Below are 27,822 nucleotides of genomic sequence, written 5' to 3' on the forward strand. Positions count from 1 at the left end.
ATTAATGTATAATAACAGATTATTTAACAAGGTCGGAATCATTGTATTTATATTCGATGATTCCAAAAGATTCTAGAATTTATAAAAGTACTTGGACAGGAATCGTTCTAACGTAGAGTTGCCAGAGTATATAGGGTGCCAGACTTTGACATTACATTGAATTCGATGGTTATTACTGACCAGTCGGTCATGCAAGAGGTACATAAACACATGCCAAAAGTTGCCTTTATCTAAAGTAAACACAATTTCTATGAACTCGAAACATTTGACATATAGATTGTAAACATAGAGCTGTCTTAGAATAGTCATCAATCGTTCTGATTTGGAGTTGTCAGGGACTGTACGTTCTAGGACCAGACATAAACTAGTGTCGTTTTAAAAACTGCAGAATTACTGTCAGAGAGATTCAGGGGCGGACCCGGGATTTTTTAGGAGGAAAGGGTCCAGAGGGAGTCCAGAATAAACGGAGTCAAGGTTATTATTTTCTCATCTTTTAACCCAATCTTGACCAATACTTACACAAATTTTCCAACGCTGAGATTATTGAAGTAAAGTCTGGTCTGTTAACAGTACATTGTACAATAAAGATGCTACCTTTATATTAACACCAAAGTATCCTGCTACAAGTGTTAATTGGTTGGCGTTACCCTCGTGGCATTTCTCTAAGTATGTACTTACATGTGTATTGAAGAAAGTCTTCAAATATATAAAGATTAACTACATAAAATGTAGCCTAATATTGTCACTCATGGCACATGTTCACTTCAGATGACCTTAACAAATGTTGAGGATACAAAATGTATTTTCTTCCATACCGACTTAATCACATTTGGTTAGTCATTGTAGGAATCTTAAATAGACCAGAAAAAGGAGGTGTCAGATATTTTGATGTAGTTGAAGAAGTAAATATATTGTGTTTTAAGAGTAATAAATTTGCAAGGGAACCAAAAAATCAAAAGAATATAATCCAAGGATAAAGACCAGACAGGAAAAAGAGACACACAACAAAGAACATGAAATAAACAAAATAACCAAAATAACACGTACAAAAAAAACAAAACAAAGCAAACGTGCATCTTACCACTAAAATCTGAGAGCATGGACCAAGTGCAGCATTGGGATAATTGCCCATAAAATGTCAAGTAGAGACGAAATAGGAAAATAAAACTAACAAACATAGGTATGTTTTTTAGCCAAAAACATAAATTCTACGAGGATCTTGTCGCAAAACGTCTAAGTGATGACATATTATTAGCAAGTATGAACATTCATCCGACGTCACTTTAAATTGCCTTGAACCATTACAACAAAAAAATGCAAACTGACAGTCTTTTACAATGGACCCCAAACACAATAACTGCCCACGTTTTACTTGACGTATTCATACGGCTTACTACTATAATTCCAAAAGAAGACCGGAGGTGCCTTGTGGCAGTTTCTGTTGGCGAGAATATGCAGAAACCGATCTGTGGCTCCACCATCACGGCATGTGAGGCGGCTGCTGCTGATATGATCTAGATGTACTCGACTGTTCAGTCGCAAGATGTCGATTGTGATTGCCTTTATCTATTTGGAAAGATACGGAGATGTATTGTAGAAGTCTGCAAGTGCTTATGTTCAATATAAGTCAGTTATTTATATCCAGCAAATCATTCAAAATCTATCGGGGAATATGACAAGAACGTGTTATTTCTGCTTGGCTCTTTTCGTTATTTATCGATGGATTAATTCATATCCTTTAAGAATCGAAAAATGGGTTACTTATCGAAAACTTTTACATTCATTGTATATTATTCGCTGGTGAAACAATGTTTTGTTTTCCAAAAAAAAAAAAAAAATAAAGACTACAAAACTCGCTTACATGTAATATCGTCTACGCGTATGCGAAACAATACAATGCTTTGAAAGGTAATGTGTTACTGTTTATTTCTACACTGTGTAAGAGACGTTTGCAGAAATTTCGCTTAGATTTTCAATTTGGTGATCAAACTATTAACAGGATAGACAAAGTGACATATGCTGGAACTCTCATAGACTGTCATGCCCGAACGCTCAAGACAGAACTGACAATGAATGTAAAATACTGAAACGTAACTTGGCTGCACTCACTACACAAAAACTCGAATGGCATGTCACCAGTGTCAAATACCGTTATATGGAAATGTGTTATTCTACTTACAGCTAGGTCGTTTGAACAAAACTGAAACATATGTATGTTGGAACAGACTCAAAGATGCTTTACTCGGTTTATATTTTGTTTTGACAAATTAAACGTTCACCAAGTGTTCTTCTATAAGTAACTTAGGACATTTGTCGATAGAGGGGTTGATAGACAAGTTTAAAATGTTATTCTTTGGTCGGTTGTGTAGAGCGTCTGTAATGATAACTCATAAACAATTATTTAATCTACATGTAAAGGTCGCTAATGTAATTTCTAGCAAACCAGACAAATTATCTTTTTCTTACGATCTCGTTCGAATTTGGAATATGATATGTCATCATTTCTTCAGCACTTCATTTAAGAAACTTTTATTCCGGAAAAGAGACTGTGGTCAAAATCATTAGTCAAACAGTAACTATTTATGAAGAAAATCAATGAAAATTATTGGTACAGCAACGACCTGAAATTTAGCGATATTTCAAATTCCACCATTCTTTTATAGAACACAGATTGGTTATACTTTGTTCCAAACACCATTGCAAACAACTTATGGTACCGGTATTAACATATCTAGGAGCGCATGCTATCATAAGTGGACAATGCTCTCTTTGTAACCGATTTACAGACGACATAGCCAAATACTTATTCCGTATGAATCGTAGACATTCCATTTTTTTTTACCGCATCGTAGACTTATTTCAGTAAATGATTCAGTTAATGTATTCATTCAAAAAAGATCATGACATTCGTATAACATTCTTTGGTGGCATTACCGATTTTGCTAATGAACTGGGCTGCGCCATATATGGCGCCAGCTAATGCTATGCGTCCGCGGGTCACATACATATTTCAGGAAAGTTATTTTTAAGTTTTATGTTTTAAAAGCCTAATGCATTGTGAAGGGGGTCAGCTGTTTGCTCATTCAAAATTTACATTTTAATTAGATACCCCGAGTGGTTCAACTGCAACCGCATCCCCTCCCCGCCGGACTCCTTATATACATGTACGGTATACTGGGTGTGCATGTATTTTTATGGGTCTATTCTTCAGAAATCATTGCATAGATTTGCATATCTTTCTACCTGGTCAGATAGACATGCACATATTTGGTACTCTTGTATCTAATGATGTATGTATGGGTGTCATTGCCATATATATGTCAAGATATTCTGATTAGATTTATTATTTTCTGTTGAGAAATAAACCACTGACACCATGTGCAAATCTAATTAATCTATTTGTTTTTATTATCAAATTGTTAGCATAGATTCGTGTATTGATTATGATTTGGGTATTGATTCAGACATGTATCACATAGATACATGTATGTATGGGTATTGCTTTTTGTTGTTTTTTTAATGCACACCCCGTCAAAATATTAACAGAGTACCCCCTCCCCCTGTTCGTTTCTGTAATTTGTTTTCTATTCTATTTTATACGATGAAAAATAAACAATTAGGTTGTTCTAAAAAATCAACGTTTTTGAGAAATAAAATGAAGACAATAGGTGCCATGACAGTGCGAGCTTACTGCAAGTATATTGAATATTGTATAAATTCTAAGGAGGATGTGGGTACCCTTTCCGATTATTTTTTATTCAAAACGATACTTCAATGGTAAGATAAATCGTCTCGTTCAAACTGAAACTCACTGTTTATTTGTTTGTATTCGAAAAGTGTACGCTCTATTTATATATAGCCTGTTATTTCAGTAAGAGGAAGTTAAATCAGATTTTATGATCATAATGGCGGACGTAGATATGGACATTGATCCTCAAATATGTCCACATCCAGAACAACGTTCTCAGTCCGAACCCATTTCTTCTGAACAAATATTGAATCCAGCAGGCGGATACGTTTACCAAATAGATGATAACAAACGGCTTGGACGTTTTCTATGTCTTGGAACGGAGCTGGGTTGTTACAAAGCAAATTCAAATCACAAAAAGTTTTCTAGGTCTGAAGTTCAGTGTATTGACAGGTAAGTCTTTTATACATTCTAGATTTGTTTCATGTATATAAATTACCACTGGTTTTACTTGCTTACAGATTCTCTGCTTTTATCTAACAGAAACGAAACTCAATACAACAGGTCATAGTAGAAACACGGATACGAAATATGGAACGGAATTAACAAAGTTGAACCCTCTTCACCAAGTAAAAATCTAGGTTACAACGCAATTTTCGGTTTTATTTGGCACCGTTGCAAATCGACTTGGAGACTGGAATATGTGTGTTCGTTTTTCACTAAATGCGCTCTCGTGCCTACATTTTCAATTGATTTGGTTAACTTACAAACATGAAGGATGGGTTTCTACGATAAATTTCTCGGACATGTTAAACAATTATAATAGGCTAATAGTCTAGAGTTAGAGTTCAGTTATTTCCCATTGAAACTTAAATTTCTCCAGAATTTTATTCGTAAAAGTTGTGATGCCCCAATTCTCCACGCATAATGGTAATTGAATTTTAAAAAAAAGTAATTGAATTACCACATAGGAAAGTAATCCTATGTGGCACGTGTATAAACGTACATGTATTATATAGCGCATCCAAAAGGAATACAATATACAATATAATGATTTCTTTTAAAAAACAAAAAACAAAAAAACAAGGAAACCAATTTAGTACCAATTTCCGCCTAAATGTATAAAAAAATAAACCACTGTATGGAAACAAAGTCCATTGCAATATTTCTTTTTGTTTTACATTCGTCAGGGTCATTAGAAACTTTTTGATCTTCAACTAAATTTACAAATTTGAATTATGTTATGTCAGCAAAGCCACGGGGTATTTCTGGTTAATAAATAGATAAAACAAAAAAAGATTGTAAACATTTCGTTTTGTATTTCATACGAAATCTTCAAGATATCGATATACATAATACATAGAAGGATATTATTTACATTGTTATCTTGAAACCTATAAAGATATAAATACCGAATTTAAACACTTGATCCTCATTATTGGAATACTTGTAATTTAACAGTAAGCACTTGATTTAGGAAAAAAGACGCATGTAATTAACTCATAAAATATATATTACTTGTGGCTAATGGACTTACACGTGGTCATTTATGCGAGTTTGTTTTGTTCCGTGAGGTATTCATAGTGAAACGATTTTCACTTGTATTCCAGTCAAATGTGTACATGCTTACTTTCAGATTAATAGCAACAGGAAAGGGAATAGACGCAGTTAGTACAATCAAAGCCATAAGCTGTTCAGGCAGAGCTTGCAAACAGAACCCAACATTGTATGCTTTAGCTGTGTGTGCGAGATCGAATGATAAAATGACGAAACGTGCTGCCTATAGCATTGTCAACGATGTCTGCCGAATTCCAACCCACTTATTCCAATTTCATAAATATTGCACGGAAATTAGCGGAGCTAGCCGCAATTCCGGGTGGGGTAGAGCACATCGTCGTGCCATTAGCGAATGGTATACAAAGTATGAGAAGAGTGATCGAGATCCCGTCGATCTGGCACGACATATTACCAAATACATTCGCCGATGTGGCTGGAGCCACAAAGATTTGATCCGGAAAGCCCATGTGAGGAGTCGAAACAAAGCTGTGCGAATCTGTTTACAGTATGCTCTTGGCAAGGAAATGGAAATTCCAAGTGATAAAATATCAGCAGATGTCAATTCGTTCTTACAAGCAGTAAAATCAATGAAAAAGTTCAATGGGCCGGAGTACGTTGATTCTGTTTGTGGAACCATTGTTGATTGCGACTTAAATTGGCAACACGTTCCTAATACCTATCTGAAAGACAATGTCCAAGTATGGAGTGTGTTGATTCGCACGATGCCGCTTACCGCTATGATTAGACATTTAGGCAAATTGACAAGCTTAGGTATGTTTTCTGGCCAAAATAATAAGTTCTACGAGGATCTTGTCGCAGAACGTCTAGGTGAGGACATAGTATTAACAAGGGCGAAAATTCATCCGATGTCACTTTTAATTGCCATGAAGCACTACAACAAAGGATTGCAAACTGGCAGTCTGTTACAATGGACCCCGAACCAAAGAATTGCCCAAGTTTTACTTGACGCATTCATACGGCTTACTACTATTATTCCGAAGAAAGATCGGAGATGCCTAATGGCAGTTTCTGTTGGCGAGAATATGCAGAAACCGATCTGTGGCTCCACCATCGAGGCATGTGAGGCGGCTGCTGCGATGGTCTACTCGACTGTTCAGTCTCAGGATGTCGATGTGATTTTATTTACGAACAAAATAGAGGAATCGTATACAGCAAATATCGACAAACAAGACACGCTTGAGTCAATAAATAGCAAGGTAAAGGAAATACGTAGAGGAGCCGGAGATAAAGAAGACTTATCTGTTCTGTTTAAATGGGCAGCAGAAAGGAAAACTAAATATGACGCCATAGTTGTATTTACAGATTCGCTGACTAGCTGTGGTCTCATACACCCTACCGAATCACTGAAACAGTACATGCAGTACTTAACGATTCAGGACTACCGATTCGTAGTTGTTTCGATGACATCAGACAAATATACCATCGCTGCACCAGATAATGTTCATAATTTGGACGTTGTAGGATTCGACACATTTACACCCGGGATTATTATGGACTTCATAAATCAAGGTTCTGAAGTTCACAATGAACCAGATCACGATGTTTTTCTTCATGAGGATGAAGAATATCCCGTAGTAATGCGTGGAATCAGTGTTCGGTAAATGCCATGAGATATATGCATGACTGTGATGTTGTTTGTAATTTTTATTAATTACTTCTTATCAAATTCAGTCATCTACTAGTATATATTTTTCACGTGGTCAGGTTCCTAACCTCCCATAGAATTAATCACGTTAATGACATTTTAGTTGGACTTTCTTATCAAACTTATAACTTGACCATTCATTGAAATTATAGACATCATCGTTTCATATTTAAATAATTTTCTTGCTCCGAGGACCCGGATATTAAGCTTATTGTCAAACAAGTTCGCAATATTGTAATTCACCATCTTTATTTGTTTATAGTGGTTAAATATTTTTTAATGTTTTGTGGATCAAGTATAAGGTTTTAAAGGTATTTTGTAATCAAAAAGTAAGCTCCCGTATTGTGGAAAAGAAGCATCTAAAATTCGATTTCTCATTTCACTAAAATTGCATGTTTTGTGGTACAAATATGAAACGAAAATGTTGCAAAAGTAGTCCAATTTGGACACCAATAGTCTGTTGTTCTAACAAAAAACTAAACTTATTAGTGAGCGCATGGTTTTTACCTTATATTTTGATTTCAAATTATTTGTGGCTTGAAAACACATTTTTTTTCACTGACATGAACTGTTGATATTTGCAGACAGAAATGTTGGAAATAGACCTCAGAGAAGTAGATTCAGTTCAAGCTACTGCTAGTTTGCATTGAATGTTTGAATATACATGTACGGGATAATTTGAAAATTTCAGTACTAAAATTAGATAATTGGTTTATTATTTCTGATATTCAGTGTATTAACAAAATTTTTGCATTGTTATTTTCTCTTATTTGAAATTATTTGTCAGATGGGTTCATATACCAACTGTGCCATATACAATGTACTTATTGCCAACATAATGTTATAAAGTTAATATATCGTCGAACTGTAGTGATCGTGTACAACCTCATGGTTACGAAACAACTTTTTTCATTACAAATAGATATAGTGTATGATATAATGACTTTTTCTGAATGAGTACATTTAAGACTTCGGGTATACAAAATGTACGTAGAATGGTGAGAGTTGTAGATGGTTTATCGTAGTCCACGGTTGCAGGCCAATACGCAGAGATTTTCGGCAAAAGCTGTGATTATGACATAACATTGTTTTTTTATGACAATTATTATCACTTTTAATTTGGATTTAAACTAAGTTACAATGTTACAGCTGTTTGTACATTCACTTGCTCTACATGTAATTATTTTTACTTATATGTGTCTAAAATTAGCAGTAGAGGGAGTGTATGTTTTTTTTCGTCCATCTGTTTAAGGGGTACTTGGCTTTTACTAAAGTCAGCACTTACATAGGTAAATTAGACATCCTCGATATAATTCGAGCTTTTTTGTTGTGCAAGTTAACATAACAATTTTAAAGACATATTGTAACATGTGTCCACATGTAGTAAATATGCATGAATGCAATTAATTATCGAAAAACAACTAATTGAAATTGAAAAAAAAATTATGTATCAAAATCACTTTTGACAAAACATTTAGTTTGTTGAAGCATGTGGTCTAAATATCCAGATAAAAAGTTTCTGTTACCCTTCCAGCATCCCAGCAAGTCGCATACATCTAATTCTGTTACTCTTCCAGCATCCCAGCAAGTCGCATACATCTAAAAAATAATAAGCTTCATAAAATATTTAAGAGTACTATCTGCCGTGTTATCAATGTGTACTTCGAGGATCATTTGTTTGCATTGGATATATACACACTTTTACAATAAAAAGATTGAGCTTGACATAGTTGTGCAGCTCAATATTTGTACATGTTTGTGTAAATTATGAGTGCTCTGGATGTCCTAAAGTGTACATTTAATCGTTGATGATTTAGTCCTACACAGTATACACGTTTTGGATTCGTGAAGATGGACGTATGATTAACATATTTCTTCGTACAAGAAATGATATTGTGATTATGTATAGAACGAGCATATTAGAAAATAACTAGGCAATAATTTATCATAAGTATGAACCACTCCATTCATGTCTTTTATTGGCTCACCTGGCCATCGGCCATGTGAGCTACAATGTATTGCCATCACTTGGCGTCCGTCATCGTAGTTACAATTTTTCAAAACGAATTTTCCTCTGACACTACTTGACCAATTGGAACCAAACTGGGTATGACTGTTCCGTGGTGTATCCTTCATAGAATTGATGTGGGGATTTTTGATCCGTCAAAAACCCCTGCCGCTGTTACTAAAAATATAACATAGGGGTCAGATAGTACTTTTTCGCATATATCTCCTAAACCGTTAGGTTTAGCCAAATTCTTTATATTGCCGAAATGATTATTACTATAAGGCCCACAAAAGTCTTTAGGGGTCAAAGTTGTCTCACGACTCCATGTAAGAGTTATTGCCCTTGAAATGTGAAAAATTATGTTTTATTATACAGTTTTCAGCCAATGTCTTGAAAACTATGATAGATAGAATGAAACTTGCAGTTGCTGAAATGATCCTTATGATAAGGCCTACTAAAGTTTGTGGGGATCAAAATTTTGGGACGAATCCCTTTAGAGTTATTGTTCTTGAAAGGCAAAAAGTTATGTCTTTTTGAAAGGATGAATTATACCAGGTGAGCAATTCAGGCTCCTGGCAACCTTTTGTTTCAATCATGAAGAAAACAACTGTTTCAACTTACACACAATTTTCAAATTTTGTAGGAGATATTACTTGTTACTAAGACAAAAGATGTTGATATCGCTGAAGAATGTAATTTTTAATATTTCGGACTGACGTTATGACTTTCATACATCGTATTTATCATCATGTTTATGTTAGTCGTGGTTTTTGTAGACATACATTTCATCAGTCAAGCATAATACATACATGTACATGTAATAGCATACACAATAAAAAGTGTGGAAGTGTTGTTTATTATTTCAGTTTTAACATAAAAATGTGTATTACGTTGAAGTTACTTATGAATAAAACTTAACAAATTCAAGGTTGTATAAAAAAAGTGAAGTCCAGTGGTCATGTAAATGCAGAAAAAAAATAAATTTCAAACATCTAGACCCTAACAGACAAACTAATATGTACAATGTACATTGATATGGTTGATGAAAAGTCTAGGTTGTATTATCAGAAGGTCATACATGTACATGGTACCCATAAACCCTAATTAAAATGTTAACATGTACTTCAGTCTGAGACTGTTCTCCTCTTTCATCAGAACTTGAATCATCAAAGTCTTGTGATTTAATTTGACAATGTGATGTCACTAACAGTAAATTACTGGCACTGAAATATTAATGGTTCATGTTTATGTCATTGTTTAAAATTTAACACTTGGAGTCCATCTGATGATATCTAGTTCATTTCGTCGTTGGTTTCAGCATATTTGATCAGATGTGGCACGAACAACTAAACATTTCCATGCTTTAAGTGTACGTCATGTGTCTTAATGATTTCGGTTTTCTGTATGGATGTTTGGGGGTATATACATGTTGGTTTCGCCCATATGGGGATGTGTATATTGTCAGGAATTATGTTTGGGTAAAATTGTAGAAAACCACGCTGTTGCACTAAGGCATTTTACAGAAAATCTTGGGCCCCGTGCAGGTCCGGGTGTCAAAAGAATAGGCCTGTAGCAGCGCTAAGCTCTTCGTAAAAGGCGACTAAATAGTGCTCAGAAACCTAGCCAGGGGCTAGGCGCTGTGCCCACAGAGCATACAGAAAACCGAAATCAATAAGACACCTGAACTACACTTAAAGCATGGAAATGTTTAGTTGTTCGTGCCATATCTGATCAAATATGCTGAAACCAACGAATCATGGGTTGTGTGCCCCAGGTGGTGGAATGGGGTACCCCTGGCGTATGACATGCAGGGGTTGTCAGGCTATAATACGGAAAACTTGAACGCAAACCATAATGGTGCACCGTGTTGGAAAAGATGCCACGTTTCTCGCACGTTAAAGAACCCTGATGTGGTATTCGATAGGAGTGGGAATCTTTGCGCTCCGCCACAGGAGGCTAAATTGCTAAACCCAACCCTCCCTTTTTTTTGTGGCAATCAAAATTTGTAGACCCTATCATACTTGGGTCCCATCCCCTTTTTTCATCTATGGCAACACCGCCTGCACAAAGTCCAGCGCCCTAGACCACTCGGTCAGCTAGGCTATATAGGTACGAGTTCGAGTGCCGCGGAGGGAACGACCAAACATATGCTTCGCAAATTTGACAGTTCTAACATCGTTGGGAAGTTGGAGGACATAAATGTATATATACGACCAGGAAAACCAGAAGCGATAGTACAAAAAAAGATCCAAAAATACACAAATAAGCAGTAAAACTATGTATTGAAAGAACTGGTTACTCTTACAAATGACCGGTTGATCGGTTTATTTAGCTTAAAATTTTGGGTTGCATGTATATATATGTTTGCTATATTTCAGGTTTTCCTTGACTTTTCCCTCTGTACGCTGGTTAAAGAATTGGAACTTACACATGTGTGTCACAGTCACCGATGTGATACTAATATTAACAATCTCAATATCTAATACAATAATGCTATACCCGTATGGAAATTAAAAATGCTCTAACTCATTCATTTTGCAAACATACAGATAAGATCATTCTTACCTCTCAGGGGAACTGTCAGAGGAGCCGGCTCTAGGACAGTTTTAAAAGTGTCAAAGAACAGTTCTAGAGCCAGCTCTTCTGGCACTTCTAGCGGTGTCGATTCTACGAGAACAGTTCTACTAGTAGAGCCGGCTTCTTCTTTTGATCATTAAGCAAATGAGCATACGAGTGATACGATTTGCGCGATGAGAGGTGATCGAATGATTGATCCGTAGCGCTGAGTGTTGGAAAATGGACCATAAGTGAGGGTGTGGATGTCCTTTAGGTTAGTCGTTAAATGCCATTTTTTCGCTATCGCTAGCGTTATAAGGGCATTTTTTTTTCCGTTTTCCGTTACCGAGTTTTGATCGTGATTGGTAACGACCTTAAATTTAGCAACCGTTAGCGTTTTTTTTTTCACTATAAATATTACCGTTCTACTAGTAGAGCCGGCTTCTTCTTTTAATCATTAAGCAAATGAGCATACGAGTGATACGATTTGCGCGATGAGAGGTAATCGAATGATTGATCCGTTAGCGCTGAGTGTTGGAAAATGGACCATAAGTGAGGGTGTGGATGTCCTTTAGGTTAGTCGTTAAAAATGCCATTTTTTCGCTATCGCTAGCGTTATAAGAACATTTTTTTCCGTTTTCCGTTACCGAGTTTTTATCGTGATTGGTAACGACCTTAAATTTAGCAACCGTTAGCGTTTTTTTTTTCACTATAAATATTACCGTAAACCCTGATAGATTAAGCTTATTGCATTTTATCGTCATAATAAAAAATGGCGCGGAAATTTATCAAAGCTCTACGATCGGGACTTTTTACCTTTTTTAATATGTTCCTTATTCACACGATCATCTGGTTGTTCAGGAGAAATGCTTAGACACCATATATTCTATCGCGCCTCCCCTTTTCAGTGCGCTCATCCGATACACGTCCTCCGAGGAACAGTTGTTAAAATCATTAGAATAGTTTAATTCATAGTCAAACTGCTTAAAGAAATCTGAATTACAGATTTTACAAACTGTATTCAAAATATCAACGTTTGTTTACACATTTTCAAGATTAGTTTACCGTAATGATCTTTTTGGTTAGCGTTAATTTGCCTATTTTTACCGTTATTCGTTATGAAGGGTAGCCCATTCATACCTGATATTTAAAATTACGTGTAGCATAATAGATTTACTGCCCTAATTTTCTAATTTGGAATAGCTCTCGGTATAATTTTGTATTCAGTGGGTACATAGCAGTTAAGTAAACATCTCTGTCAAGAACCAGAACAGTTGCTGGCAGAATATGTCTGAGGATTGAGCAAAGTTTGACCCTTTCCAGGACAGCTACTGTCAGAGCCTGTCAGGATTTATATTAATCTGCTACCATAGAAAAGACTTTCTGACAGAGGTTAAGAGATATTAGAAGTGAATATAAACTATATACAATGTAGTTCTGATCAGATTATTCTGACTACTGGGGATCTTTGGCTCACCGGCATCTGCCAAGTGCTTCCTGAATACAAAATACCAATCATAATTATAAATATTGCAAATTTTCGTATGCTGTACACGTTGGTCAAGGAGAAAAATCACATTAGAAGCAAAAATGATCGTGAAAACTTTAAGGCACTTGTGCACGTTAAAACTGTGTATTGATATTCATTTGTCGGGTTAACATTAAAGGTTAACTTAAGCGTTTATGATTATGGAAAAGTTAGTTTGTTTGCAAACGCGAACAAATGTAGAAATGAATTATGAATGAAATCCATATTTACTGCAAACCATTCTTTTGGAAACGCACAGAATCAACAATGTGTTTTCCGTTCCATTTTTCAACTCCTTGTTTTAGTGACATTTATTTATTTTTTAAATTTAAAGCTACTGACGTATGAGTGTTATCGATCGTTTTATGTGCATGTTGTCATAATAAAAGACTTTAAATTTGTGTGTGCATACACAGTAACGTAAAAAGGTCACGGGGACAGGCTTACGTTATAAAGTTATAAATAGACACATCTTTAAATAGATTGTAAAATGTACTAATGCTAAATGTATTGAGTGAAATTAAAGTTGAACTAACCGTCAATACCCTAGCCGTCAGTGATATTCATGAGTGGTGCGTTCAATATTTGAATTAAGTTAATATTCATATAATAAAAACGTTTAATATGAAGAAAAATAAATATATTTTCTTAATATTGTCATCCCTGTTGTCTTCAATATTACTATCAAGGGCGGGACCAGAAGTTGTGGAAAAGGGAGTTATAAAAAAGTTTCCCAAAAAATCGTGTGTGTGTTGGTGGTGGGGGGTTGACCCAGGCTATTGTCTCATTTTTGGCCAAATTTTGTACAGAATTAACAAAATTCCTAACAAAAAGATCCGACCCCGCCTCGTGGATCTAATTTTGAATTTTCCGATCGAGTTTTTTACACAATGTACATGCACATTGAGTGAAGAATCAATATAGATCAGACAATAGCGAGAACTTGTTTTGAAGCACACAACTAGCTAGATCTAGATATCTGTATAAAAGGCGATCATTTGTTCAGTAATTTATTTGATGGTCCATTTAAGATAACATGTCTGACAAAGATATTTTATTAGATAAAATAAATTCCTTTCAGTCAATAATCTACAAATACTTGTGGATATTTGAAACTTAAAGGGCGATTCAATCTTAATTGTGTTCTTAACTTAAAGAGTTTTATAAACAATTAATAGTTACCATTTAAACGGTACTGAGTTTTTTTTCCAATGAATAGTTTATTCATTCAGCTACATAGTCTTTATATGGTGAAATAAAATACTGTTAGAAAAAATGCACAAGAGTATTCAAATTGTTTATCAATAGTAAACCAAGTCAAACTAACAATCCATTGTTACTCCATTATCCTAATTAAATGCATATTCAAAAATTGCATGAGGTTTGCCATTATCCTTACCCGCGGAGTAATTTTCGTGTACTGGGATGAGAATTTAGGCCTATTTACTAAGGACTACCAATTCCCAAAATATTGGGAATTTCCATATCTTTCCTCTGTCGTAGAGGAAATTTTAAAAATAGGGGCCCTCTTACCACTTATTTACCCACTTCTTATTCGGTCGCTGGGACCAATTAAGGTCCATTAGCACATCTTGGGACTGGGATGAAATTTTAGGCCTACTTGGGGTCTATCAATTCCCTTTCTCAAAATATTGGGAATTTCCATATCTTCCTCTGTCGTTGAAGAAATTTTAAAAAGGGGAGGGATGGTCCCTATTACCACTTATGTATCAACTTCGAAGCCGGTGGCTGGTACTAAGGTCCATTAGTCCATCTTGGGACTGAAATGAGATCTTAGGCCTAGTTGAGGACTATGAATTTCTAAAATATTGGAAATTTACATATCTTTCTCTGTCGTTGATGAAATTTTAAAAAGGGGGGCCTCCCTTATCAGTTAAGACGTATTCGATACACTCACTTTATTATTATTTTTTATTTCATAACATCATTACAAACTAATCTGTAGAATTACACGTATGTTCTATCATCATCATCATCATCATCATACTTTAATTCCTCTTTTACAGAGATATACATTCAACAATATAAAAGCAAAATACACTACATGACTAAATTAAACAGCTATGGAAAATATAGAGGAAAAATAAACATGAAAACGTTTGAAGCATTACTTGTTAGTTAAATCGGCTTAAACAGTTTTTTGTAACATTACTGATAAAATTTGCACACAGGTTAGATAATTAAGGATTGTTCAATTTCTGGTACAATTTTCAAGTATACCAGCAGTACGTCCCATCATAATATGGAGAAGTTCATCAGGGGTTTTGTTGTATAGTCCATCAAGAAAGAGGAAGGTCTGAATTCTGAAAATGTCAAGTATTGTCGTCTAAAAGTGATCCCGTAATTCTGAATTGCATTCACAGAAAAGCGTAAAGTGTTCTATTGTGTCCTTGTATTCAGAGTTGCATTTTTCACAAGTTTTTGAGTCTGTTTGTGGTATACACGTCACAATTTTGGCTAAGGAGAAAGCGTTATGTAGCTCTGAGACACTTTTTGCCATCTTCCAGCCTCAGAAGCATGTCTGTTCTGGTTCACACACCTCGACAAAACGTTGAAAGTCATGACTGTTTTTCATTCGTATTGTCCGTTCGCCAGTGGCATAGTTCCAAACACTGTTCCGCACTATTCTCTTCCATTCATGTTTATTGGGAAAAACTTTGAGACTAACATAGTAAACAAAGTATTCATCTAGTTCATATTTCACGAAAATCGTTTGAATATCCGGTATATAACCATTCGTAGTCTTAATGTTACTGAGGAAAGTATATAGTCTATGCACAAATAACTTTTTGGTTATAGTTCCTGGAGGAAGAGAAACAAGTTTTTGGAAGAAAAAACATCAGTTTCTTTATACTAATTTCGTGAGATATGTCAATGACTCCCACCATATCCGATATGGTGCTTTGACGGAGATGCTGTATGCGTTTCAGAGAGTAGTGTTGCATACCTTGCAACTTCTGCTCATCACGGGCTGTTAAAGAGGTCCATTGTTCACATCCATATAGTACTGACGTTAACTCTACGGTTTTGTAAAGATGGAGGCTCGTTAATGGGTTAGTGTCCATTTGTAAACCACATATTCCAAAGAGTCCGTGAAAAGCTTTACGTCCTTTCTCACACGCTACACCAATAGCTTCATTAGGCTCCAGCTGTGACGTCAGAGTTACACCTAAATGTGTCTTCACTGTAGTAATATTAATTTTGTCGTCACCCAGATTCCACTGAAACGGAAAGTCATTAAGCATGCGCCCCTGTTTGAAAATTACAACATCAGTTTTTATACTACTGAATTCAAACTTCCACCGTTTTGAATAGTCAACACATATATTAATAGGGGACTGAAGAGCAACTGGGCTTAGTGCAAGATCGTCCGCAAAAGCTGAATTTCCACAATCAATCTGATCAACAGCGATCGCATACTTCGATGATTCTAAATCACAGAGCAGCTGGTCAATGTACAGTTTATATAGAAAAGACGACAACACTCCTCCTTGACGGACACCACGGGATACTGGAAACCACTTAGAAAGTTCACTGTATAAAAAACGGCGCTATACATACCCGTATAGCTAACGTTGATACTACTTAACATGTGTCCTTGTAAACAAAGTTCCTGTCATAAGTACCGCATGCCATACTGTGTCAAACGCACGTTTAATGTTCAAAAACGCTGAGAATATAATACTTTTGTATTCCACCATCGACCATATCGCTTCCGTGCAAGAGAATGACGTAAAAAAATTTTTTTGAAAACCCCTGCTGCTGTTGATTTGGAAATAGCATATCGTATAAGTCAATCCAAGTTTGAATTCTGTTTGAAATTGTGAGTTCGAATAGTTTGTATAAAGCAGATAACAAAGCAATTGGTCGGTACGATTCATATGTATATGTTGGTTTATTACCTCCTTTGTGGATCGGGATTATCAAAGCCTTTCTCCACACTGTAGGAATATATCCAACGGATAGCACCGCGTTAAACAGACGTGATAGCAATAATACATTGTTGACAGTATATTTCAAGTGTTCGTTTTGTAAGTTGTCTATATCCGGGGCTTTTCCTAGTTTCATTGTCTTAATAGCTGAACTGATTTCTTCAAACGTAAATTCGCCGTTTAAGATCCTGTTCTCTGTCGAATCGTGGATGTCACCATAGGTTTCATATCTTTTGTCATGCGAATGTGAGATTGCACAGTCATATTTCGCAAACTCATCGGCAATTTCTTTGGGAGTACGTATTGTTCTGTCCGACATCCGTATCTCATTACAGAAAGAGCGTTTCTTCTCCTTACGTCCGTTCCACATTTTGCAAAAAAAGATGGAGATTACATGCATTATTCACTTTATCAGCAATGTCATTTTAATATTTGTTATAAACCTCATTTTGTTTACGATTGTATGTTCGTGCCGCTGATTTTTACTTCTTGTAGCTTTCTTAATGCATCCCGCGTGGACGGCCTAGATCGATCCATTTTCGTCGCATTTCTCTCGCAGTCCTATGCGCTTCACGTACCTCTGTAGTCCAATACGGTTTCAATCTAGCGTTGTAGTTGGGTAAAAAGGAATGTTTTGATAAGATGCTTTTAATGCGATATCAATAATCGCACTATTCAGTTGGTCTATTTCTGATTCTGAGTTTATATCTACTAGTGTACACAATTAATATTGCATATCTTTATCGACTGCTAACTGATAGTTTATTATATTTTCTGTAGTGGTCTTACACCAGGACACTGTTCGTGGTTTTTTCGCTATTTGCATCGTGTTGCATAATCGGAACTTTAATTTGGCAGTAAATTGGCAAGTGGTCCGAAGCTATCTCAGTGTATGAATTAGAAAACACACTACATTCCGATACACAGTCAATAAACGAAAGAGGAATAAGAATATAATCAATGGTGGTCTGCAGAGGAGAAAATGCATAAGAGTATTCCGAACAGATATTACATGTATTGACAGCTAGTTTCTATGCGGGCTGGTATGGACCGGCTAGCTTCACACTGGTTTGACTGAAGGGTTTACCTATTTCTTATTTAACCTTTCTATGAAAAAGGGTTTTGAAATATATCATCCATTCAACAGATATATGAATTTTCTGTATTTTAGGTACGAGATACGGTATTATGATTGATTGATTGATTGTTGGGGTTTAACGCCGCTATTATGGAACCAGACACAGTTAATTTTCAATACAGAACATTTTCAACCTCTGCACAAACAAATCTGAACATTAATATAGAAAAAAAAACCATGGCTTTGCCATTTACCTTGGTTTATACACGTGCTTCATGGTTAGTTCCTTGCTCACTTCACGAAATATTTAGATTGACTAATACGATGACATTTTAAAATATGAGATATGGTACACTTGATGTGGCATGATTGCCAATGAGACAGTCATCCACCGGAAGCCAAGCAACTTCTATATGTCACAACACGGTCTTCAATGAAAGGCAAAATCCATACCATACAAGCTGTTTAAGCTTTCAAAATAAATGAAGTGAAACTATTCATACAGACGAAAACCGATGTTCGCTATAAAGCTTAAATAAAATATATATGCTAAAGTTTATTTACAAAGCAATTTTTAAGTTCCGTTAATCTGGCCACGATCTAGGATGTTACAGTACAAACAGCATTGTTTTTGTTTTCTTTCTTTATGATAGAAAGATGACTTACTCCCCAAAGAACGCAGTTTGGTTTTATCCAGCTGGAAAGTACTAAATAAATACAAACGTGCATTCATTCTGTTTTGTCATTACATCTACAACGTACCCATACGTGCAAGAAGGCCAGTTTCTATCTTGGAACTAAAACGCTTATTTAACCGATAATGTCAATAATCTTGCATAACAAAAATATATACAGGTATTTAGCAACAAACACTTCATTTATTTTCAAGTCCGAATATTTATTTTATAATTTTGCACATACTGTAAACGGAAACATTCCTGCTCTTTTTCACAAAAGAAGCTCAAATACTACAATTCAATGGTCGTCATACTTATTTATTCAGCGACCAAAAATTCTGTCACACAGTTCTAGTGATTACATGTATATGCATTGAATTTTAATTTCGTTCAAATATTCCACATTTTTCCCTTTCTTGTAGACAATCTTTCAATAATATAATATCCACGTTGTTTAACATAAGAATCGTTTACCTCAATTCATTATCAACATCAAGTAGGACTCCAGCTAAGGATCATGCAAAATGTGATTCATTGGTAAAAAGCCTACATATTTTTATTTTTGATATTTTGTTTGAAAGGTCATAGTAAACAGAAATTGACATGTGGTTTTTCATATAACCCGTGCTCTTAGGAGATAAAAATTATATAGAATGCACTTAAAATTCAAAATTAAGGGAGATAACTCTGTGAATGGCACTCAAATACAATAGAATCTACTGGATTTTCAATGTGGATTATCTCCTAAGAGCAGGCAGATTTGAATGAATAATTACACATTTCATAGTATAGACCCATAAAACAACCTAATTACAAAAATAAAAATATGTAGCCTTTTGTGGGGTGTATCACATTTTTCAGATTTTGCATGATTCTTACAAAGACAGCTACTTAATTGTTCAGTCAAAATTATGAACGTCTTGGGTGAAACTGGGTTTAGTTTATATTTTGCTTTGATACGGCGTAGCCAGAAAGGTGATTGAGTTAGATCACACAAGTGATAATATCAATGTTTAATTTGCCACTAACGTAAAACAGTTACCAGGAAACTTGGATCTATAAATGAAAGATATGGTTTTCGTTTTATTTGGGTACACGAACGGTACGTAACACGAGGACATATAGACTTGATCGAATACTCTGTTATTTACACTTGTTTTGTCTATCAAATCTTTGAGTTACATAAAAACGGATAACCGAATAAAAAAGTTACATGTATACTATAATAGACATAAAGTTTTGATATTGGTCCAAACAACATCTGTTTTAACTGTCACAGATCCTGCTTTAGAAATCCGAGTACGAATCGATCTTATTAAAAAAATGAATGCAGGAAGTCAAAACTTAGCTATATGAATTCGTTTGCACCACACATTTGACCAAAGTATTGACACGCTCGAGGACAACAAACCCAAAGTATATTTTTTCTTCTAAATTGGTTGAATCGATGACAATAATATTTACTTGAGAGACAATAATTACGGTTAATGATGGAAACACACTCCATTTACACCGATGTTACCAATGGGTAATGACGACCAATACCACTTACGGCTAAGTAAGTTATTTTGTGGAAATCGAAAACTTCAGGATGTTTTTGCCAAAACTATATGTTAGTAGAGGATCTAGTGTCTGCTGTGATAGTTCACTGAATTACTCAATATCATTGGTTTTTGTGTATTTGCTGACAAAACAGAATTAATTGTGTTAAAAGGATATTATACAACACACAAGACTTAAAAGATAAAACTTAAATTTATTTTAACAATTTGTTATGTTTTACCAAAATTCCAATAAATCTCTTTGTACTAAAAATATATAATAACGGTAATAACTTTTGTTTTAAAAGATCTAAAACTCCTCACATAGGTTTTACATATAAAGCTGTTTTGAATGCGGTTTCTCTCGTTCCTATGAGTTCGTTATATTCTGGTACTTTATAAGCAATCTCCTTCATGTAAGGAATACAGATGTATGAATGAAATATGTGTTTGTTCACGGACTTAGTGTCTGAAACCTAGTTCATAAATATAACAGAAACCTTGTCCGGATTCCTGTGGGTGCAATAATCATTGGTTACATTTTTTCCTGTGAAAGGCTTGTTTAGATCAATACATAAATGTATATCACATGTAGGGCAACTATTCAACGAGAAATGCTCCAAAGCAGTTATTATGTACAAAAACCTGTATCATACATTGGCTAGACATGAAACAAATGACAAATTTTATTTTCAGTTATTATTTTTGGGTTACATTTTTGGGTTTCAATTATAACAAAAATACAAATAAATTATAACGCATGTAGTGCCTTCCTCAAATGTCCTTTGATAAAGTTGAAAACTACTCTCTCTGAAAATATAATTTTTGAAAGAATATTAATTTTCTTCATGTACACATATCTATACAATTACTTTTTTGCAGTGTTTTAATACCGCGGAAGTGTAGTTGTTAAAATCTCAATATTCTGTTAAAAGGTGGAAATAATTTAATGTATCATTTTGTAGCTGCATTAATTAGAAACAAAACTTAGAAACACCCACTACAAAAAACTTAGAAATACACACCACAAAACTTAGAAACACCCACTACAAAACTCTTAGAAACACCCACTTCAAAAGTCTTAGAAACATCCACTACAAAAAACTTAGAAACACCTACTTCAAAAGTCTTAGAAACACCCACTACAAAAAACTTAGAAACACCTACTAGAAAAAAAAAACAAAAAACAAAACAAAAAAAAAAAAAACAACGTAGAAATACCCACTACAAAAAACTTAGAAACACCTACTAGAAAAAAAAAAAAAAAAAAACAACATAGAAATACCCACTACACAAAACTTAGAAACACCCACTACAAAACTCTTAGAAACACCCACTTCAAAAGTCTTAGAAATACACACCACAAAACTTAGAAACACCCACTACAAAACTCTTAGAAACACCCACTTCAAAAGTCTTAGAAACATCCACTACAAAAAACTTAGAAACACCTACTTCAAAAGTCTTAGAAACACCCACTACAAAAAACTTAGAAACACCTACTAGAAAAAAAAAAACAAAAAACAAAACAAAACAAAAAACAACGTAGAAATACCCACTACAAAAAACTTAGAAACACCTACTAGAAAAAAAAAAAACAAAAAAAAAAAAACAAAAAAAAAAAAAAACGTAGAAATACCCACTACAAAAAACTTAGAAACACCCACTACACAAAACTTAGAAAAACCCACTACAAAAGTCCTTAAGATTTTGATGTCAAGTGTTTTTCTTTTTCACGTCCCTGATATTATTAGGACATGTTTAATACTTCATCATACATATATAAAAGGCACTCTAGGGATCTTAATATGAAACGTATGCAACTCTGGAAGACTTACGAAAAATATCTAGATTACAAACTTAAGATTATATCTCAAATTATGCGAAATTTGAAAACATATTTCAGAGCAAACTCAGAAAACGTAAACCTGTTTATGTATCTGAGAAATTAATTGCCACGCATCCTTTAACTTCATTGTTTTTTTTAATACAAGAATTAATAATCTAGTCTTCGCAATTAAGAACAACAAAATTGAAGTTTCTAATCAGTGTTTGCATTAAGTACTAATATCTATTTACGATACGTTCAAGTCAGGTCTATCCTATAGAAATATAAAATTTAGACAAATCGTTGATCTTGAATTTCAATGTAATTCGGACTAACTATTGAAATTAAATGTACGTCTTTTTGTTTTTGAATACTGATTTCAGAAATTATAAGTATTAAATTGAAAAAAAAACTACCTTAAAATGCTTTGGATCTTTTTTGTTTTGTTTCTTTACTGCGACTCCAAAGATATCTTCATGTAAACGATTTTCTTCCTAAAATATAATCCAAGAAACATGTCAAATGTAGTATAACCAACGAGTGATACTACTCACAAGATTGTTGGTTCATGTTCATTAAAACCTGGCAATTTAAAATTTATCTGCTTTAATGATCTAGATAACCTTTATATCATGCTACATCCAGGAGTGGATGAGAAATATATTTTTAAAGAAATATGAAAAGATGGGAATTCTTGTTTATCCTCCTTTTTGCAAAGTAAATATATCCAGACAGAGACAACAAACAGGATACAGATAATGAGTGACCTTCAAATTATACTGAAATATAAACAAAGGTGCCACACAGTAACAGACTTTAGCTTTTTGTGTTATTCTTCTTTTACTTTAAAATCTCTTAAGTTGTTGCAGATGATGCTTCACAATTAGAATTGAAATATCTACAATGTTGTGATATGTCTAAACCCCTGCATGTCAAAATTACAAAACAAGGACGGCATAAAATAAGACAACTAACCACAAATAGTTTTTAAGAGCATTTTTTAAGTAGGAGGATTCAAATATATTACTATTCACCATAGATGCACAGAAATGCGGCAGAAGAATTTTAATCGTTCAATTGAAACTGTTTTTACATGAAAAATTCTAAACGATGAACATTGGCCTCATGTAATCAGATTAATTGTTTACCGAATACCAATCACAAATCGTGATGCTAACGTTTTAATCTTTTTGAATGTAACCTGTTGAAAGGTCAAAACACACATTTATTCACTTAATCGTGCATAAAATCTTAAACAGAATTTAATCATTCAAATACCTTCATTTTGTCAATGTAGTCATCAGCCTGCTTTTGCGATTTCCTACCGAATGACATGATTAGGTTTCGCAGTGATAGTTTTACATCGGAGGCCATCTGCACATTGCCACAGATATACAAATGTCCATTTTCTTTGATCAGTTTCTTATAAACATCTCTCCCATTTTTGCTAATAAGATCCTGGACGTAGGTCTAGAAGAATAAAAAATAACCCAACTGTTTTTATTTTGAAGACGGACTTATAGTAACACTATATTTCGAATGTATTTGCTTCTTCAAAACAATTTGATTGACCTTAAGTTGAGATTGGATTTCATATTAGAGTGAATACTCAGTCAAAAGACTCGGTTAAAAATGTGTTTAAAGTGTCAGTTGAAACTGCGAGAGCTATATCAGTTTAGATGAGTTTAGAAAATTTGTTTGTTTTTTTTTATCTAATGTCTTTGAACACATAGAATTCGACCGAATACGTTTGACTCACATGCAGTTTATGTTACCTGAGTATAAAGGGACAACTATTGCGCTGTACCTGCGTATAATGATGTTTTGGGGCCGACTGCAGACTGCCCTGTGGTATGTAGGTTTTCTCGTTGTTCATTTAAGACCAATGGGGGCTTTTGGCTGACATATTCCTCCCGTTTGGATGTTTTCTCTTTGACATATTCACCATACCTATTCTCGTTATATTAAACACTTGTTTTTTTTGTCTTGGATATTAGAATAAAGTGGACCCTCATATTCCTGACATGTACAAGCGAGGATATTTGATCTATCGAATATGACCAGCTTTGTGTTAGTATAATGACGTGAGCTTGAATTTGTAATGAGTTATCTCTAAAATGTGACAGCCTCGGTTCTGTGCACATTATCTCTTATTGCAATGCCCAAGTAACGAAATTTAAATGTTACTAAGTTGTATACTTATGGTGAATTAAATGGGCTCAGCTATCGACAAGCTAAATGTTTTGTTGTTTTTATGCAAAACAATAATAATTTATACTGACTTTCTTGATTCCTGGTTCTCGGGAGAATGCAAAGAAACACTTTGTCAAAATTTGGTCTTTTTGGCAAAGCATCAGTTCTTCTCTGAAGATATTGTCACTGGTGGCATTACGGCATCCAAAGTAGAGAATCATTTCGCCGAAGTTTTCTCGGAGTAAATCTTTAAGAAAAGCTTACAAATATACTGTAGACGAAAATGATTTTTACGGTTGCAAATTTTCGATGATTCTGTCAAATGAACACATTCACGTGTATCAATTTTCGCGGTTTCACAAACGACTATAGCTTCATTCAAATTAAGCGTTAAAAACCAATGTCAGAAGTATCATAAAGTATTTTTCAGTATAGGAAATTCATGCAAAAGGGAAATAGGGAAGCAAATCCCTGTAGTTTAATTTCATTTTATATCTTTACACACATTAACACAAAAGAAACGCAATAAAATGCCAGAAAATGCACGTATTTCTTCATGAAAACTTAAACATGATGTATTGAATCAAATTGTGATGACAAACCTCTGGTTGAAGACAGACATTTGGTGTCATATTTTCTTTGCATCCAGAAACCTCTAAACGGTGCTATTCCCGTACCAGGACCAACCATAAGTATCGGAACAGACTGGAACTTCGGTAAGTGAAACAGCGGTGCTCTGTCATAAGATGATTCATAAAGGTTTAAAACATAATTAAAAGTTTCTAAGTAAAATTACCAGTTCTAAAATGTATTTTGTATCAATACAATAAGTGTTTCTGTAAGTTAGAAAAGCATTTTGAGTTCATGTATTTGCTATAAATGTGATTTGATCCATTTCGTACATCAATTGTACGTTACCTGCCACCTAACACATTTTATTCAGTCAGTTTTTGGTGTTCATGTGAGGAGTAACCTTTTTTCGTCCAAGTATATTTTTTCAGATTAGTTTGTCTCCTGAAATTCGATGTTTAGCGTTATATTTCACTGTGGTCACCTTTGTTACTAAGCTGATGTAAACATTGCCTATAGAACACAATCTGTCAATATTTCCCTAAAAGCCAAACTGTTGGTTTAACTTACCTCCGCACTGAACACATAACTGTTTCACCTAATGGTAATTCGTTCAGCCAATTACTGCAAACACCTTTGTGCTTTGTACCGTCTGAAACAAGTTTACACATACAAAAATAAACAAAGATTGCATGTGAAATGCCAATAAATTGTTAATTTGCTTAGATTGCTAAAACATCAATATTTGTTTTGAAGCGTAGAGGTAGAATTATATAGGATTATTGTGATCACCACAAAAAATTGTGGTCGTCATCATGATCTTTATGGTGTATTTATCTGCACCATGAGACCAATTTATTCACTGTATCATAGTTTATCTTCTTTTTCCATATATTCCGGACGTGATCAACTCGGTGGGTGTTACAAAATTACCATATACTACTTCGATCCAAAGTCAATGGAAGTCCAAAGGAAATCTAGCAAAATCGATATTACACCACAGAAACAGCTGGTACCGCAATGGTCCTGATTTAAGTGGTACTGGCATTTCAAACAAAATGGTGGTTTAAATTTATGTTTTACAGCGTGCTATACCTTCCTCTTACATTGCGACGTGAATATACCGTTGATGATTGAATACTTTTTGCATGCTATTGCGCAATAATCGGTAAATCAGCGGTCACATCTACGCAAAGAACAATTTGCAAACAAAATGAATAAAAAAAATAAAGATAAAAATAATAAATTGAAATAAATAAATAAAAATAAAAAAAAACAATCATCTTTATTTTAGGGGAATGTGAGCATTTTTCGACAAAAGAATAATGTCTTAAAATATTTGGTAAGACCTTTTGAAACGCATTTCCTTATACCCCAGATTCAGGAGATTAACGGAGATATATATATATATATTGTTAAAGGAAATCAAAGTAGTTAGTACTTGGTCTAAGCGTAGCGTTGCTGCATAGGTAAGGAAAATCTATCAACATTAAAAACGTCCCTTCTATCTTAGTGCTGAGATGACCACTGTTGCTAATTGTGTTATGTAGGTCCAAACATGATACAGAACAAGCTATTTCTGTAGTCACATATATCTCGAGCTCTGGTGGATATTGAAGTTAACCATTTACCATACACTTTCAATACAACGGAGGAGTTTCCCTACCGGTGCAGCTGCCGTGGTCCATTTTTCCGTTTTTTTTGAGTCTGGGTTGCTTAGTTACTTTAGTTTCATTACACGTGTTAGTATGGCTATTTAATGTTCTTTGTCATGTGTGTTTTAATTTCATGTTTATTTTCTTCTTTTGATACAATTTCGTTGATTGCCGTTTAAATCCTAGTTTCCTTTACTTCCCTTTCTTCAACGAAACTTTATTTGGGATTGTATCATGCGAAGTAACTTTTCTTGAATATCTTCATTATTAACAAGCCAATAAAAAAGTAAAGTTTATAGGCATTGTTTAAGTATTACATGTAAGTTTAGAGAATTAATAACCGATCCTAATTTCTGGAAGATTATTATTACCCGGTGTCTGATATTCCACTACTTCAGCTGTTACATGTATTTCACCGGGACAAGCATGTAAGGATGAACTAATACTGTAATATCTTGGCTGTAGTAGCGGAAGTTGTGTCAGTAAGAAAGCAGGAGATACATGTAAGGATGGAAACATACGTATGACCTCACAAATATTTGGCATTCCATGGCTCTTCCAGTCGTTATAAGCTCTTGAATTCTACAATGGCACATGTAAAATCATAAGCGTGAAGCTTGTTTACGACATTGACAATAGCAAAACATTCGCAGACGATTTTTCTTTGAAAAAGACACAGAGATATTCAATCCTACATTAACGAGAAGAATGTGCAAACCTGATCTTATCCATCCCCGAAAAGTAAACGATTTGAAATAATAAACAACAATGTCCCAAAGCTTTAATACACTATGTATATAAGGGCATTTTTTATTTGTATATTAATTATATACATAGCTGCAATCAGTAAAATGTCAATTGTAGAGTGAGGATGTATATCACTTTGAATTATTTAGAGGATTAACTTACATTTACAAGTCTTTTAATCTTGAATTTGTCCTCTGATGTTTCTGCTAGATTAGACAAGACGTTGAGAAAATCTTGAGTGGGCGGTGTTGCGATGTCTAGATATTTTGACAGAATCTCCTCCAATGTATCAATTGGTAGTCGATTGTAAACCTTCCATTCACTGATTACTATAGAAATGTATTGACTACTCGTTATTTTTCCACATGTATATAGTAACCTTATGATTCAAACTACTACACACTAAGAACAAAATATAAAAATAATTATTGTTAATGAAGGAATCAAAATTTAAGTTTGAATATAGAGGCAGAAGCAACGATTTTTATTATGGTATCGGATTTTGAATATAAACAAAATCTAATTGATTTACGCAATATCTATTATGGCATATAGAAATACACTGCATTTTTTTAAT

At 34.4% G+C, this 27,822-nt stretch overlaps 2 protein-coding genes and 1 long non-coding RNA gene across 5 annotated transcripts in view; 1 reads left to right on the plus strand and 2 right to left on the minus strand.

The window, feature by feature from the left end:
- The window catches only part of LOC148609494 (uncharacterized), a 35,094-nt gene extending 32,923 nt beyond the window's left edge, over nt 1–2,171 (minus strand). The window contains exon 1 of the long non-coding RNA XR_015924800.1: nt 1,395–2,171. This is a non-coding gene — a long non-coding RNA (uncharacterized LOC148609494). The remainder of the gene's footprint in view (nt 1–1,394) is intronic.
- A 1,688-nt stretch (nt 2,172–3,859) lies between these two features.
- LOC148609497 (RNA-binding protein RO60-like) lies at nt 3,860–9,771 on the plus strand. Its single transcript, XM_088540511.1, has 2 exons — nt 3,860–4,141; nt 5,325–9,771. Exons 1-2 carry the CDS (start codon nt 3,897–3,899, stop codon nt 6,865–6,867), a joined length of 1,788 nt encoding a protein of 595 aa, XP_088396637.1. The 5' UTR covers nt 3,860–3,896; the 3' UTR covers nt 6,868–9,771.
- Nucleotides 9,772–20,925: 11,154 nt separating this feature from the next.
- The window catches only part of LOC148609498 (nitric oxide synthase, inducible-like), a 33,084-nt gene continuing 26,187 nt past the window's right edge, over nt 20,926–27,822 (minus strand). For all 3 annotated transcript variants that reach the window (XM_088596379.1, XM_088596378.1, XM_088596380.1), the window contains exons 19-26: nt 27,408–27,574; nt 26,870–27,080; nt 25,414–25,495; nt 24,876–25,009; nt 24,363–24,520; nt 23,359–23,550; nt 22,497–22,574; nt 20,926–21,062 (exon numbers count right to left, since the gene is read on the minus strand). In XM_088596379.1, coding sequence (XP_088452505.1) covers nt 21,054–21,062; nt 22,497–22,574; nt 23,359–23,550; nt 24,363–24,520; nt 24,876–25,009; nt 25,414–25,495; nt 26,870–27,080; nt 27,408–27,574 — 1,031 coding nt within the window. In that variant the 3' untranslated portion in view covers nt 20,926–21,053. The remainder of the gene's footprint in view (nt 21,063–22,496; nt 22,575–23,358; nt 23,551–24,362; nt 24,521–24,875; nt 25,010–25,413; nt 25,496–26,869; nt 27,081–27,407; nt 27,575–27,822) is intronic.

Source organism: Perna viridis, chromosome 8, assembly GCF_037379345.1.
Source record: "Perna viridis isolate PV_CMFRI_1.1 ecotype Kerala chromosome 8, ASM3737934v1, whole genome shotgun sequence".
NCBI lineage: Eukaryota > Metazoa > Mollusca > Bivalvia > Mytilida > Mytilidae > Perna > Perna viridis.

Excerpts from the sequence above, each read along its gene's own strand:
- LOC148609497 (XM_088540511.1), top strand. The coding sequence starts at position 3,897 with ATGATCATAATGGCGGACGTAGATATGGACATTGATCCTCAAATATGT. Across the intron at positions 4,142-5,324 it reads GAAGTTCAGTGTATTGACAG|ATTAATAGCAACAGGAAAGG; the intron begins GTAAGTCTTTTA and ends GCTTACTTTCAG.